The sequence below is a fragment of the Apus apus genome, chromosome 20 (assembly GCF_020740795.1).
Source record: "Apus apus isolate bApuApu2 chromosome 20, bApuApu2.pri.cur, whole genome shotgun sequence".
Lineage (NCBI taxonomy): Eukaryota > Metazoa > Chordata > Aves > Apodiformes > Apodidae > Apus > Apus apus.
Window position 1 is genome coordinate 6568879 of NC_067301.1, and position 15835 is coordinate 6584713.

Genomic DNA, 15835 nt, shown 5'->3' on the forward strand with positions numbered 1-15835 from the left:
GCCCGGCCGAGGACGATTTGGGCTGAAATCACGGCTTTCTCTGGATGATCGACAGCTCCGGGACGAACCATCGGGAGGGCGGGGGGAGCCGCCGCCTGCCCCCAAACCCCCCCCCCCCACCCCCAACCCCACCCCCCCCACCCCCCCATCCCCTCCGCCCCCCTCCCACCTCCCCCTCCCCAACCCCAACCCCCCCCCCCCCCCGGTGCGGGCTGGGCCGGGCGGGGCGGGGCGGGCGCGGGGCTCTCCCCCCCGTGCGGTGGCGGTGGCTCGGCCCGGCCGCGGCGGCGGGGCCGGCGGTGCGCTCCGTGCCCGCGGCCGTGCCCGCGCGGCGGCGGCCCCAGCCCCAGCCCCTAAACGGGGGGGCCTCGGCTCGGCGGGGCGACTCGGCTCGGCTCGGCTGAGCCCGGTTCGGCTCTCGGCTGAGCCCGGCTCGGTTCGGCTCGGCTCGGCCCGGCTCCGCTCCCCCGCCGCCTCCATGGAGCGCCGGCCGCGCCGCCTCTGATGCCCGGCCCGGCGCGCACCATGGGGCCGCTGTGGCTCTGCTGCCTGCCCCTCGCCCTCCTGCCGCTGCTCGCCGCCGTGGAAGGTAAGGGGGGGACCCGGGGGGGTGGGGGGGCAGGGCGAGCCTCCCTCTCGGGAATTTCCCCCCCCCCCCCCTTTTCTAATTTTTTTTAATTTTTTTTTTCTCGCCCCCTCCCCCGTGGGGGGGGGTGGGAGGTGAGGAGGGGGGGGGGTGGGGTGGTTTGGGGTGTCAGTTCGTCCCCGCCGCACCCCCTCGGGGCGCTGGAAGTTTCGGGGAAGTGCTGCCCCAGCGGGAGGTGCCGCCGGAGCCGGGTGCGGAGCTGAGGGCCCCTCGTGTGTGTCCGTGTGTGCGTGTGTGTGTGTCCGTGTCCGTGCGTGTGTGTGTGGTGTCCCCACCCCCCGCCCGCCGTCCCCAGACCCTCCCGCTCGCTGCCTTGCCCTTCTCCCCCGCCAGCCCCTCGCCAAGGTGGGCATCCCCCCCTCCCCCGGGGGGCCGGGTTGGGTACCACGGGGCCGCTCTGCCGGGGATGCCCGGGCTGTGCCCCGCCGTGCCCGCTGCTGCCGCCTGCCACAGGCTGCGGGGGCATCTCGGCCGGGCCTTGCCGGCATCCCGGAGCCCGTGGCCGGCATCCCGGGGCTCATGGCCGGCATCCCGGGGCCCGTGGCCGGCATCCCGGGGCCCGTGGCCAGCATCCCGGAGCCCGTGGCCAGCATCCCGGAGCCCGTGGCCAGCATCCCGGAGCTCATGGCTCCCCGGTGGCGGGCGAGGCTTCCCCGGCGTCGCCCGGGAGGTGCCGGGTTCCCCGCCGGGTCCCCGCGGTGGCTCAGACAAAGCAGAGCTGGGCGGCAGGTGGGGAGCTGCTGCGGGTCTGGGCGGGAGCTCGGTGCTGGGGTCTGTCTGGGTCGGGGGGTGGGGGGGGGGTGGGGGGAGGCTTCTTCCCGCTCCCCAGCCCTGCTCGGCCGTTCCTGCTGCCTCCTGCCCGCCCGCGGCACGGGAGCGCCGGGGAGCGGGGCTGGGCAGGGTGGGAGCAAGTGTCAGGGCAAGAACCGGCTCCTCCCGGAGCAGCGCGGCCCTGGGGGGGCTGCCCGTGGCTCGGGGGGGGGCAGCCGGGGGGCTCCCCGGGACAAGGCCGGGCGGCCAGGGCTGCCCTTGGGCGGTGGGAGCCGCGCGGATCGTGTTTGTCTGGAACATGGATGAGGCACCATTTATTAAGTTGGAGTTTTGGGAGATGACTCATGGGTTGGCCGGCTATACATTGTGATATTTACAATATGGGAGCTTGGCATAAATAGGACTATTTACGTTGCAGTGGAGAGCGCTAGCCAGCTCTGCTATTCAAATGAGCCCGGTATGGTTTTAATTATGGGGGGGGGGGGGGAGGAGGAGGGTTGGGGTGATGAGCGTGTTTGTGGGAGCCTACGTGTCCACACGGGACATCTGGATGTCAAGCCGGCGTTGACACTCGTGGTGGGACTCGTGCTCGGCCGGTGGGGCCCGAGCGGGTTTGGCCGCCGCTGCTGAGGGATCCGGGGACAGGGTGACACCTCCACCCCTGCCCTGCCCTGCCCTGCGCCCAGAGGATCTGCTCGAAGGTGTGGGTGACCTTCCCACCGTCGTGGCAGGAGCAGCGAGGCCTGGGAGTGTGAGCGCCTGGGCTGATCCGAAGGGACGAGGGATGTACAAGCGGGGACGAGGGGGTGGCCGGCACTGCTGGGGGGTTTTTGCCCACCCGAGGTGATTGCTGGAAGGTCCGTGTTCCTCCATGGGTGGGAATGATCCAAGGGAGACGGCCAACGGGGGCCCTGCACTGTGGTGCTTCCAGCCACCATCCCCGCCTGTTGGTTGGGGTTTGATGGTGCCAAACCCCCACCTCTGCCTCCAGCCTCGAGCGGGTGTCGTGGCGTTGTGATGGTGGCTCACAGGGCTGGTGTGGGCAGCCAGCCCCTGTGTCCCAGCTTTTCCCACCTTGCACAGGCTTCTGGAGAGCTGGTGAGGCGAAAGTGTGTGGGATGCAGCATCCGGGCGCCCTCTGCTCCTTCCTCTCCTTTGGGAGCTGCCTCTTCCAGAGGCTCCCTGGGATGCTTGTCCATCTCTGGATGCTCTGAGCCCCACGAGAGGCAGTGGTTGGAGCCCACCACAAGGCACCTCCGTGGTGGCCACATCCTCCTTGCTGCCATCACCATCTCCAGTGAATTCCCAGGGCCAAAATGGGGGGAGAAAAAGGCTCGTTCAGGGGAAAAATGGGCTCGTTTTTTTTTTTGCCTGGGGATCCTGCCTCTTGAGCCCTGTTCTCAGCTCTGCTACAGAGCTTTTCTGTAATGCTGGTAATTTCACTTGTCTCCTCTGTGCCTCAGTTTTCCTAATTACAAGGCGTAAAATAATACAAGCGTCTTTCCCAAGGGAGCTGCGAGGTTTTGTTAATGAACATGACAAAGTGCTTTGGGATCCGTGGTTGAAAGTGCAGCCTTAGTCAGTGCGTGTGTGTGTGTGGGGTGTTTATTTATCTACATGCTTTATATTTCTCTATACGCTATATATTCACTTGCATTTAACAAACCTTAATTAGAAACAAAGCCGATAGGGAAGGAAATATAAACAGGAGTGTGCATGAAAATTGGAAGTTGATTACTCACTGGCCAGCAGAATGTGTGTCTCGGGCTCGGGAGGAAAGGCTGTTTGGTTAAAACCGGCTCTGTTAAAAGGAAATGTGAAAAGAAGGTAAAGCATAAATCAATATGGAAAACAGGGAGGTGGATGACAACGTACATAAAGCAGAGGTTAAGAATTGCATACAGTTGTTAAGGCAGTTGCAAGGTAACGTATCTGCAGCTGAGAAAGTTCAGGCTTATAAAAGGAAAGTTTTTTTCGTGTGTGTGTGTGGTTTTTGTTGTGTTTTAAAAAAAAAAAAACAACAAACACAACAAAACCAGAAAGTCAAGAACAAAGGGAGTCCTGGAAGGGTCTGGATCCCACACGGGTTGGTAACAGGGCTGCTGTTGCTGATGGCTCCTCTTTGTGCTCTGCTGGCCTAGGGTGCACGTGTACTGGGAGGACTGGTGCCGCCGAGGTATGCTGGGGGAGCTGGGAAGGCCACTTGGGTATTTCAGAACAGCCTGGCTAAGTCCCATCTGAGGGGGGGAGAAAACCTGCAGGCGCTCTGCACCCCGTTGCAGTTCCCTTTTCATAAGCCTCGCGGTGCTGGCGGGATTGCCGAGGGCTGGCTCTCCTCCAGCCCTGTGCCAAAAGCTGCAAAGGAAGGAAGGAGATGGTCCTCCTACCTGCCAGGTGCCGGCAGCGCCGGGCGGCGGCTCCGCCGGGCGAGGGAAAAGTGCCTGGCGCGAGGACTGGATGTTGAGCATCCTTCTGTGCCAGGCAATCCTGATCCTGAGGCTTGGAGAGGGATGCTGGGGCAGGAGGGCTGTGTCCTCTCCCAGGGGGCATCCCTGGGACATCCCTAGGGCACACGGTGGCTGAGGTGCTGGACACAAACACCCGTGCCCGTCTTCCGGGCAAGCTGGGAGACAAGACCTTTGTGTTTCTGTGTAGTTTATAATGTATTACAATGTACACAGCACACGCGGCGTATTTATGAGGTGGCATAAAATACATCGTGTATTTCGTGTATGCTCTGACATATTTTAGTGTTAAAATGTGGTCACCTCTCTTGTAGACATGGTCATGCCCCCCTGCAGCCTCCTCCAGGCCCTGGGCTGGCACAGGGGACAGCAGCAAACACAGGGCTCGGGTTGTGCCCCGTCGTGTGATGCTTCACGGTGTTGGGGGAAGGACAGGGAGACTTTTGCCATCTCCTTGGGGTTATGGGTCACACCAGGGCAGTGGCCTTGGGCTGGGTGCCCCAGGGAGGTGGCATGTGCCTACGGAGTGCCAGGACCATTGGAGCTGCGGGAGTTATCCCAGCGCGCTCCGGAGGGATGTGGCAGAGCCACAGGACCAGGGGGCAAAAACCACAAGATCTGCCAGGAGGCTGATCCATCCCGTGTGTTAGAATTTCAGATCTGCAAACGCTGTCCCCAGGTCCAGGCTGGAAACAAATTTTTGACAAAAAAAAAACACCCTGATTTTGAGCCAGCCCTGTGCTGCCCATCCCCGCCTCCCCCCCCTCTCTGCTGCCTGGGTTAATTTTTTACCAGGTCCCTTCCACGTGCCCACCTGCCCTTTGCATTGTCAGAGCAGCAGCAGGGAAAACTCCTTTTGAAGACCAAATAAGTCGGTGCCTGAGTTAAACATCCACGTGGCTGGCATTGCCACTCTGCTCCTCCCAGGTGGGAGCAGCAGGTGCTCCTGATTCCTGTTGTATTTCCAGCTTCTCTGGGTGATAAAAGCTGAGGGAGCAGACCTTGGAGGCAGGTGCCAAGGGGACAGGGCTGTATGGGATGAGGGCTTGGGGCTGGTGTTGCCACTGATGTCCCCCAGCTCCTTGGGACATCACAGAGGGATCTGGGAGTGCGAAGGGGACGTGGCTGTGCTGGAGAGGTGTTGCCAAGGGGTTTTGGGGCTGTCCCCAAGCATGGGAGCAGTGGTCCTCTTTGCTGACGGGCTGAGGATCTGCCTGCACTAGTCAGTGGCTGTTTGTGTACACATACCTGAGCTGGCTGCTGGGAGGGGGGCACTGGTGGGGTTGTGAAACCTGCCTGAGGAGCTGGGTAAATATGGGATGCTGAGCTGTGACAGACAAGAGTCTGAGCCCCTCACTCCTTTCCCAACAGGCACCCACTCCTGACAGACCCACCCTGCTGAGATGGGTGCTTGTGTGTGGGTCTGTCTGGGGGTGGGTGTCCCATCCCTGCATCCCATCATGAGACCTCCCTGCCAACACAAGAAAGACATGGAACTGTTAGAGGGAGTCCAGAGGAGGCCACGGAGATGATCCAAGGGCTGGAGCAGCTCTGCTCTGGAGCCAGGCTGGGAGAGTTGGGGTGTTCAGCCTGGAGAAGAGAAGGCTCCAGGGAGACCTTAGAGCACCTTCCAGTGCCTGAAGGGGCTCCAGGAAAGCTGGGGAGGGACTTGGGACAAGGGCAGGGAGGGATGGGATGAGGAGGGAAGGGATTAAAACTGCAAGAGGGGGGATTGAGGTTGGACATGAGGAGGAAATTCTTTGCTGTGAGGGTGGTGAGACCCTGGCCCAGCTTGCCCAGGGAAGCTGTGGCTGCCCCATCCCTGGCAGCGTTGAAGGGCAGGTTGGATGGGGCTTGGAGCAGCCTGGTCTAGTGGGAGGTGTCCCTGCCCATGCAGGGGGGTTGGATCTGGATGGTCTTCAAGGTCCCTCCCAACCCAAACCAGCCTGTTGCTCTATGATTCGTGCTGTACCGCAGAAAGTCCTTTTTTGCCAAGGAAGACAACCCCCGGTTGGCTCCTGTCCCCATTTGTGGTCCCTCCCAACCCTGCCTTTTGCTTTGCAGAGATGGCAGAGAGGAGTGCAGCTGCTGCTGGGCTGCCTCAGGATGGAGGGAGCGGGGAGATCCTCAGAGGCAAAAGTTCAGCCGTTAGATAAGGGGGTAACGCCGGGGCCTCCCGCGATAAGGGGCTGACGTGCGGAGAGGGAGGGAGGGATGGAGAGGCAGCTCTGCCCTGGCTGGTACCCAGGGGTGGGAGCTTGGCTGGGGGGGTTTCTGGGGGGTGCTGGAGGTGGGCAGGGATGCCTCAGGAGCTGGTGGGTGGCAGCAAGGAAGGTGTGAGGAAGGAGAGGTGCTGCAGGGATGTATTGAGAGTGACTTTATATCAACATCGGGTGTCTCGGGATAGTTGGCAGGTTGTGCTGGACTGGGGTTGGGTGGGGTGTGCCAGCCCCCCCCCCAGCAAGGCAGGATGGAGGCAGAGGGGTAAGTGAGGGTCATGCCGTGCCCTCTCTGGCTTTCTGTGCTCAGGGATGAATGGAGCAGGAGCAATGAAGGGTCTCTGCTGTCCCTCTGACCTGGCTTGTGGCACCAGTTGCTGAACATTAAGGGAGATGGGACAGGACATGTGGGCAGAAAACACAACTATAACTGTGGATGGTCCTCGCTTCCCTGAGTGTCACATCAGGGTGTTTTTCAGAAATGGCAGTGTTAGTGACTGAACTATCGTGGCTCTTCAGAGAGACCAGGAGAGGAGGATCTCTTGGTTTAGACCTGAGCATCACACAGTGTGAGGCGTGGGGCTGGCTCTGTGGGAGCAGGTTCAGCCTCCTAGCAGGCATGACAAGGGGCTGGTGATCTTCAAAAGTTGAAGAAGCTCTATCAGTTGGAATAATAATATGTTCTCCCCACCTTCCCTCTCTTAGAGGCAGACCCATCGCATCTGTAAAATGACCAGCACTTAAAAGTGCTGCACAGTAACATTTGGTAAGTCAGGCAATGGGAAGGTGGGAGCTGAAGGAGCAGCTAAAATAGCAAAATACTTGCACGTGATGTGGGAAATTATATTAAAACTCAGGATAAATTTGTGCAGCCACTTAACGTGTGAGTTTGAAACAAGAAAATAAATCTTGATTAAATGGCAGATTGCAGGAGGTCACTGGAGGTAAAAAGATGCTCTTCAGAAAGTGGAAGTCGTGTCTAAAAGGGGAAAATAGAAGTCAGAATCTGTGGTGTGGTGAATGCAAAACCATATATGGCAGCCCGAGAGGAGTTTGAAAAACAACTTGTGAGAAGAAATGAATTATTCCCCCCCCCCCCCCTTCCCAGGTCCCTTCCCAACAGATGAGGTTAAAACCAACCAGGATGGAGCGCTTGAGGAGCTGAGGAACAACTTCAGTGTCCCCCCAAATGGCCGTGGCCAAGGGGACTCCTGCCAAGGAGCTTTCCTTCCCAGGGCAGGTCTGAGAGGCTGCCCCAAGGTGATGGCAGAAGAGCTTGTATTTTAGAACAAAAAGGGAAGACAAATGCTGGGGCAGAGCAAACGGGACAAATGTCCTTTAAGAAAAGCTCCTTGGGTGATCCAGGAGACTGCAGAGCAGTGATTTTAGAGGCAGGGTTCTCTTCTGGATTAAAAACTGCTTAAAAGGTGAGAAACAAAGAGTCAGTTTTCCCTCTGGGTGGAGGTCAGTGTGAGGTTTGTGCTGCACTCTGTATTTATAAACACACTGGAAAGGGGCTGGAACTCGACGGCGAGAAAGTTTTCGGGTTACACAAAATCATTCAGGAGGATAAAAACAACAGTTGTCTTTAAAATATTGTGAAAGGATCTCATGGCACTGGATAACCAGGCTATAAAGTGGCAGATTAAATGTAGTCAGTGATGAATGGAAAGGGATTCACATGGAAAAAATTACCCTAAACCCCTGCATGCTCAGTGACAGCCTTTAAATTAGTTATTAGCATTTTAAGGAAGAGATCTTAAAAGTCGTTGTGGATGGCTCTTTGAAAGCATCTGCTCCAAACTGGGAAAGGCTGGGAAAGGAGGGTGAAGATACTGGTACAGGAGATGTACATGGGCCAAGGGGGGCTTCAGGAATGAGGCAGCTTGAGGGGGCCACAGAGGCGTGTTGGACCATGGGAGGTGTGAGGAAGAGGGTGATGAAGGGCTGATGATTTGTTATTTTATATGTTTTCACTCCACCTTGAGTGGAGCGAGGAGCTGCTGAGGGAACTGGGGGTGTTCATCCTGAAGGCTGAGGGGAGACCTTCCTTTCTACGACTCCCTGAAAAGAGTTCAGAGCAAGATGGGGTCAGTCTGCCAAGGAACAAGTGATAGAACAAGAGGAAACAGCCTCAAGTCACCCAGAGGAGGTTTAGATTGGATTTTGAGAACCATTTCTTCCCTGAAAGGGTTGCCAGGCCCTGGCCCAGGCTGCCCAGGGCAGTGGTGGAGTCCCCATCCCTGGAGGAGTTTAAAAGACGTGGTGCAGAGGGACATGGGGCAGTGGTGGACTTGGCAGAGTTGGGTTAATGGTTGGACTTGGTGGTCTTAAAGTTCTTTTCCAACCGAAACAGTTCTGTGTTTCTGTTGTGTGTGTTCTCAAGCAGCAGGTTTAAAACCAGGAGCAACGGAGGGTGGAGGCAGGAGCGTGCTGGGCAGGGTTAAGCTCTCCCGTCTGTCCTGGCTCCCGGGCTGGTCAGGCTGCCTGTGATGCACAAAGCAGGGTGCTTCCTGCACCTCCTCCCTGAGTATCCCTCCCCTCTGCTCTGCTGGAGGTGGGTGGGAAACCAGGAATGCTTTTGGTCAGCCTCTGTGGGCACAGGCAGTGTTTGAGGTTTGAGGTCTGTCCCAAAGTGAACGGCGTCTTCTCCAGGCTCGGGTGCTGGATGCCTCTGCTTGGTGGGGGCCTCATTGCCTCCCAGCTTGGCTTTCAAGACCATCTGTAGCTTCAAAGTATTGGGGGGGTCCCTGTTGCTCCAGGTAGCTCATTTGGGACCATTCCAGGTGTGGGAACACCTTCCAGCCTTCCTTGATTTGGACAGGGTGACCAGGCTAGGTAAGGTCCCCTGAAAGGTGCCCCTTGCCCTCCTCAGCGTTACCCAGGGAGAGAGCGTCTGGCTGGAGCTGGGGCAGGAGAGGAGCTGCCCTCAGCCCTGGGTTCACCTTGAGGGGGTGAAGGGTGGGTTTAGGGGAGGTGCTCAGCCCCTCGCCCACCAGCCGGGGTGGAGGGGATGGCCTGAGCAGCTCGTGCTCCCAGGGCCAGACAAAGGGAACAATGGGCTCCTGGGAGGGCTGCTCAGCCCCAGCACAGGAGAGGAGAGGGAGGCAGCTGGGCTGGCTGCAGAGGGCTCAGCTCCCCTGTGCTCCCACCCAGGCTTTGGAGGTCCTGGGGACACCTGGTCTGCAGCAGACAGAAGGTCATATATCCCAGGTGGGAATTATCAGAGAATCAAGGGCTGCTCTGGGTTCCCTGGGCAACCTGGGCCAGGGTCTCACCATCCTCACAGCACAGAACTTCCTCCTCATGTCCAACCTAAATCTCTCTTCCAGTTTTCATCCATCCCCTCTTGTCCTCTCCCTCCCTGCCCTTGTCCCAAGCCCCTCCCCAGCTTTCCTGGAGCCCCTTCAGGCACTGGAAGCTGCTCTAAGGTCTCCCTGGAGCCTTCTCCTCTCCAGGCTGAACACCCCAACTCTCCCAGCCTGTCTCCAGAGCAGAGCTGCTCCAGCCCTCCCATCATCTTTGTGGCCTCCTCTGGACTCTCTCCAACAGCTCCGTGTCCTTCTTGTGCTGGGGACCCCAGAATTGGCCCCAGCCCTGCAGGGGGGTCTCAGCAGGGTGGAACACAGGGGACAATCCCCTCCCTGGCCCTGCTGGTCATGCTGCTGGTGATGCAGCTCAGGACATTGTTGGTTTCTGGGCTGCTGGCACAGCTGGCAGGCTCATGCTGAGCTTCTCATCAGCCAACACCCTGTTATCCCAGGCCAAGCAGCTTGCTGCTGTGCTGGGCTTATTTGGGGTCTGTCTGTCTGGCAGCAGGCTGAAATGAGTCCTGCTCCATGGAAATGTCACCTCAGCTCCCAAAACATGTCTCCATATTGCAGGGGGCCCTGCCAGAGTGTGGTGGGCCATGGTTGCACATCCTCACCATGGCTAGCCTTGTTGAGGGCTGGTGCAGTGCTGCTCTGCTGCACAACGCCAGGGAGGGTGAGGAGGGTTAAACCCTCTAGATCTCCCTGTCCAGACCCTCTGTGAACCTGGACAACTTCAGCATAGGGATGCAGAATAAAGAAGGTATCTCCACCCTCCGCTGCCCTGGTGCACAAGCATCAGGGGAACCTGTGGATGAGAAGAATCATGAGCACTGGTGTGACAGTGCAGGTTCCTCCTTCTGAGGAAGTATGGGCTTGATGATCAGGCAGTGAGGTGGATCAAGAACTGGTTGAAAGGAAGAAGTCAGAGAGCTGTAGTCAATGGGGCAGAATCTAGTTAGAGGTCTGTGACCAGTGGGGTCCCTCAGGGGTCGGTACTAGGACTGGTGGTGTTCAATATCTTCATCAACGACCTGGATGAGGGAACAGGGTGTGCCCTCAGCAAGTTTGCTGGTGACACCAAACTGGGAGGAGTGGCTGACACACCAGAAGGCTGTGCTGCCATTCAGGGAGACCTGGACAGGCTGGAGAGTTGGGTGGGGAGAAACTTGGTGAAGTTCAACAAGTGCAAGTGCAGAGTCTTGTGTCTGGGGAAGAACAACCCCAGGTACCAGTACAGGTTGGGGGCTGAGCTGCTGGAGAGCAGGGTAGGAGAAAGGGACCTGGGGGTCCTGGTGGACAGGAGGATGACCATGAGCCAGCAATGTGCCCTTGTGGCCAAGAAGGCCAATGGATCCTGGGGTGCATTAGAAAGGGGGTGGTTAGTAGGTCAAGAGAGGTTCTCCTCCCCCTCTATTCTGCCTTGGGGAGGCCACATCTGGAGTATTGTGTCCAGTTCTGGGCCCCTCAGTTCAGGAAGGACAGGGAACTGCTTGAGAGTCCAGGGCAGAGCCACAGAGATGATGGAGGGAGTGGAACATCTCCCTGATGAGGAAAGGCTGAGGGAGCTGGGTCTCTTGAGCTTGGAGAAGAGGAGACTGAGGGGCGACCTCATCCATGTTCACAAACACGTTCAGGGCAGTGTCAGGAGGACAGACCAGGCTTTGTTCAGTGATGTCCAGTGACAGGACAAGGGGCAATGGGTGCAAACTGGAGCAGAGGAGGTTCCATGTGAATATCAGGAAGAACTTCTTTCCTGTGAGAGTGACAGAGCCCTGGGACAGGCTGCCCAGAGAGGCTGTGGAGTCTCCTTTGCTGGAGACATTCAAAACCCACCTGTACAAGTTCCTGTGTGATGTGCTCTGGGTGACCCTGCTCTGGCAGGGGGGTTGGACTGGGTGACCTTTCGAGGTCCCTTCCAACCCCTAGGATTCTGTGATTCCTGTCTCTCAGGGCAAGGGAGCACTGCTGGGAGCACTCTTGGAGTTGGGGACAGGGAGTCCTTGGATGGTTTTTGGTCTCCAGAGGATATGCCCGTTCATACCAAGTGGCCACTGAACCCATGTGCTTTGGTTTGGACTGCTCACTGAAGCTAGAAGGTTGGGCGTGATGTGTCTGAGGACAAACTGGACAGGAACAGGCTGTTCAGATGCCTCCAGGTGTGTGGTTGCTTTCACCTAAGAGACTAGTGGTTTGTGTGTCCTATGAGGACCTACCAGGCACGGGCTGGTGGCCATCACTGGTATTCCTGGAGGGAGGAGGCAGCATCCTGCCCTGCCTCTGGCTTCTGTGATTCTGCACCTCGTTCTCCTGGCTGTGGACATGGTGCTGCCTGTTGGAGTTTGGCTCCAGCCTTTCTCTCATGAGATGCATCTTTCTTGCAAGCTCAACTTTTATCTACAGCCAGCTCAGCTGATGGATAAGAGTGATGGGACTCATCAGTCTGCCCAAAGAGGAAGGCTTGGTCCAGGACATGCATGGAGATGGCTCTTTATCCCATATCTACCACCTAATCTGTGTCTGAAGAATCTGTTCATGATTCTGAGGAAGAGCTACCAGTGCTTTGGACTGACAAACACGTGCAGCTGGTTTGAGGCAAGGTATGGTAGAAAAGTCTGCTGAAGATCAGGATTGAGCAAGCTACAAAAGCTGGGTGCAGCAGAGAGGGGAGGCTGAAGAAGCCCTGGTCCATCACAGTGAGGGTGATGCTGGGGCTGGCCTGGCTGGTGCATGAAACGTGCTCTCAGGGAGGTTGGCCAGAGCACGGGACGGGTCACATCTCGCCGTGCAGAGGTTGCGATTGCGTTTCATGGGTTGCTCGGCTTGTAATCCTGTTTCCAGGCTCCACAGCTGCCCCTCAGAAGCCTTTCTGGAAGCCTCACTTAATAAATCTTTGCCTTGTTTTACTTCTAATCCTGTCTGGTGTCGGGAGACCAAGCGAGAAGGAGAAACGTGTGAACTGGGAGCAGCGCCGATCAAACAGAACAAGGTGTAGGAGCTGGCCCAGCACGGGGCCTGCAGGCTGCAGAGGTTTGATGGTAGCAATTCCTGTGGATCTGCTGCAGGATCTCCACTCGCTTGCCCGGTGCTCTTGGAAGGTGGCTGAGGGCTGGTTTGGGGTGCTGGTCCCTGGCCATTGTGTGCCAGGCTCAGCCCGTGTGATGGGAACACCTGCCTGTTCAGTGTGAGGTCTGGGGCTTCCTCGCTGCTTTGGTGTGGATCCCGGAGGGAAAGGAGGCTGGGGAGGTTGGTTTCTTCTTTCCCTGGGGAGCAGAAAGTGGTCAGTGTCTGGATGTGGGGAATGGCCAGTGGCAAAGTATGGATTGCGTGGTGCTGGAGGACTCCAGGGGGTGGGATGGAGGTGTCTGCTCCTGGCTCCTGCCGGGCGTGGGTGTGATGCTGGGGCACGAGGGAGGGGATGGAGGCAGGCAGGGCAGAGCAGCCCCACCAGGGACAGTGTCCAGCCAGGCTGGGTGAATGGGTTCCCTGGGCACAGCCTGGAGCTGCCCTGTCCATGCCTGGCAGGGGGATGGAGAGTTTCCAAGTAACAAGGACATGGAGCATAAGTCTGAGGAGCAGCTGAGGGAGCTGGGGGTGTCCAGCCTGGAGACAAGGAGGTGAGGGGAGACCTGCTGGCTCTGCAGCTGCCTGAGAGGAGGTTGGAGCCAGGGGGAGGTCAGTCTCTTCTTCCAAGGAACAAGTAATAGAAGAAGAAGAAGAAGTGGCCTCAAGTTGCACCAGGGAAGGTTTAGACTGGATATCAGGACCAGTTTCTTCATGGAAACAGTTATCAAACACTGGCACAAGCTGCCCAGGGAGGTGGTTGAATCACTGTCCCTGGAGGCATTTAGAAGCCTTGTGAATGTGGTGCTGAGGGACATGGTTTGGCACTGGACTCGATAGCATTGGGTTAATGGTTGGACTTGGTGATCTTCTTTGACCCTCTTGGGCTACTCCCATCCTTACCACAGGGTAGCAGCACCCTGGAGGCTCAGAAAAGGTAACCAGGAAGGTGTGCATGATGCCTGGTGGTGGAAATCCCTTGAGAGCAGACAGAGAGCAGGGCACTGGTGTGGGCTGGAGGAGCAGGGAAAGGAAGGAGGGAAGGGGTGCTGGGCACATCCAGGACTTATCCCCATTCATCTGCTCTATCTTTGAGGAACCTGAGAGTCCTTGGCCAGATGCAGAGCAGTGGGGAGCAGGGCAGGCACAGCAGAGGTGCTAATGAGGGTGTTGGCAGCTTGAGCTGGTGTCTGGCTGGTGTGTGGTGCTGGGTGTGAACCTGCAGGCAGCTGCTGAGCTCAGGGGTGTGATGGAGCCCTCCTGGGGTAGGTGGGCCCACTCCTGGCAGCTGGGTGATGTGGCTTCATCTCGGGGGGGGCAGAGCTGCTCTGAGCACGGCCTTAGCAATGGGGAGATGCTCGGGTGGCTGAGCGGCTGCTGCCTGAGTTCCTGGTTTCCCTGGTTTTCTCCTCCTCTTGGCTCTTCACCTCTTCTTTCCACAAGGCTGTGGGAGGGATGGAGAGCACAGAAGTTGCTAACAACGCTTTTTGCTTTTGCTTGTTTTTTTTTTTTGGTCTGATGTCAAACTCTAGTGAATAGCTGCCACCAGATTTTGCTGTGACTGACACCTGTTCTGGCTGGAGAGCGACAGCTTTTGATAAGCAGAGATGCTCTGGAAACACTGAATTTACTGGCAGCTGCTCCCGTTCATCATCTGCTCTCTGTTCCCCAAGGAGAAGCATTGGCAACCTCCTGGAGAGGTGCAACCACCCACCTCTGGGAGGCTGCTGATGCTGCTCCACGGGTCAGGCAGTGGCTGGAGTGGTCTCCTGTGCTCTGCTGGTTTATGGGGGGCCATGGGTCAGGAAGGAGGTGCAGACAGCTTTGCTGGGCAGTGCATCCCAGCTGGTCCCTCTCAGTCCCCATGGCAGTCCCCATTCTGTTGGGACACAGCTCATGGGTGTGCGTGTGGGGGCAAATGGGCACGTGCCAGAAGCTGAGGGAGCTCTTCCCCAGCGTTCGTGTTCATCCCCTGGGGTAGCAGGAGCCCATTGCTGCTTATCTGCAGGGCTGAGGGTGGAACACAACCTCTCAGGGGCCTCAGGTTGTGCCAGGGGAGGTTTAGATTGGATATTAGAAGAAACTTCTTCCCTGAAAGGGTTATTAAACATTGGCCCAGGGCAGCGGTGGAGTCACCTTCCCTGGAGGGGTTTAGAAGCCCTGTAGATGTGGTGCTGAGGGACATGGGTTAGTGGTGGACTCCGTAGAGTTGGTGCCTGTTTCCATATGGAGACCCATGTAAGGGGAGTTGGGGCTGGATGGTGGAGATTGAATTTTGGGCTGGAGAGTAAGGGGTGTGTAGGGGATGCTGCCAGGGCTGGGGTTGGTTTGGGGACCAACAGGAAGGACCAGTGGAGCCTCCATGACCCTGTGGAGGGGCAGCAGGGTCTGCCCATGTGGCCTCCTGCTGGGGGAAGCAATGCAGCTTACCCCCTCAAGGAGAAGTCTTGCCCTGTAATTTGGGTGGTCTAAATATGACCTGAGCTCCTGCTTGTGGGTGCTGAGCCCTTGGAAAGCTGACCACCACACGTTTGGGAGGTCCTTGGTGTGTGGGCTACAGAGGGAAAAGAGGGGGGGGAAAAAAAAAAGCGCATTTGTGAGGTCAGCCCTGGGTGTGTCGTCCACCAGCTTCAAATTCCTCAGTGGCCTGAGGGGTGGAGAAGGGCTTGGCCCCTGCTGTGGGTCTCCTGGAGGTGCTGGAAGCTTGTGGAAGTCCCATCCCACAGAGGTGGCCTGGCTGTGCACTGAGGGACATGTCCCTGGCCTGGCTACCGGGACCAGGGATGCTCAAGGCAGGGTTTTGGAGGTGGCAGTGACTTTTTTATTTGATGCAGAAGAAGGGTTTGAAATTCATGGTGGACTCTTGTGCTCGATGTGCTCCAGAGCTTTAACTCTTGAGAGGTCACCTCGTGTGGCTGTGGGCTGACAGGAGTGTTGGGGGCCCACCTGGAGTGGGTGTGGGGTGGCCCCATCATGCCAGGGACTATCATGAGGGCAGCCAAACGGATGGATGAATAACAGAGCCAAAAAATAAAAAGAAGCAGGAAAGCCTGGGTTGTGTTCCAACTCTATAACAATAAAATGAAACAAACATCATGTTTGAATCCCCTGAGGAAATCCCACCGGCCATGCCGGGGCTGACACTGAGTGGTCCCACTCCCTGAGGACACACATCCCACATACAATCCCTGTCCCTGCACTGCAGCAGAAGGTTTCCTGCTCCAGCCCCTCGACTCTTTTCCCCTTTCTAGCCCAAGCTGAGGGTCTGCAGGAGGGGTTTGGTGCAACCTTGGGCCACCTCTGGGCTCTGCGCATCCGATCTCTCCCCTTCTGAATCTTGATTTCCTAACCCAACAGTCC

The 15835-nt window shown here is 57.7% G+C and overlaps 1 protein-coding gene across 2 annotated transcripts in view; it reads left to right on the forward strand.

Moving 5' to 3' along the window:
* Positions 1–305: 305 nt before the first annotated feature.
* Positions 306–15835, forward strand: part of EPHB2 (EPH receptor B2) — a 143152-nt gene continuing 127622 nt past the window's right edge. For both annotated transcript variants that reach the window (XM_051637365.1, XM_051637366.1), the window contains exon 1: positions 306–589. In XM_051637365.1, the coding sequence (XP_051493325.1) occupies positions 505–589 (85 nt within the window). In that variant the 5' untranslated portion in view covers positions 306–504. The remainder of the gene's footprint in view (positions 590–15835) is intronic.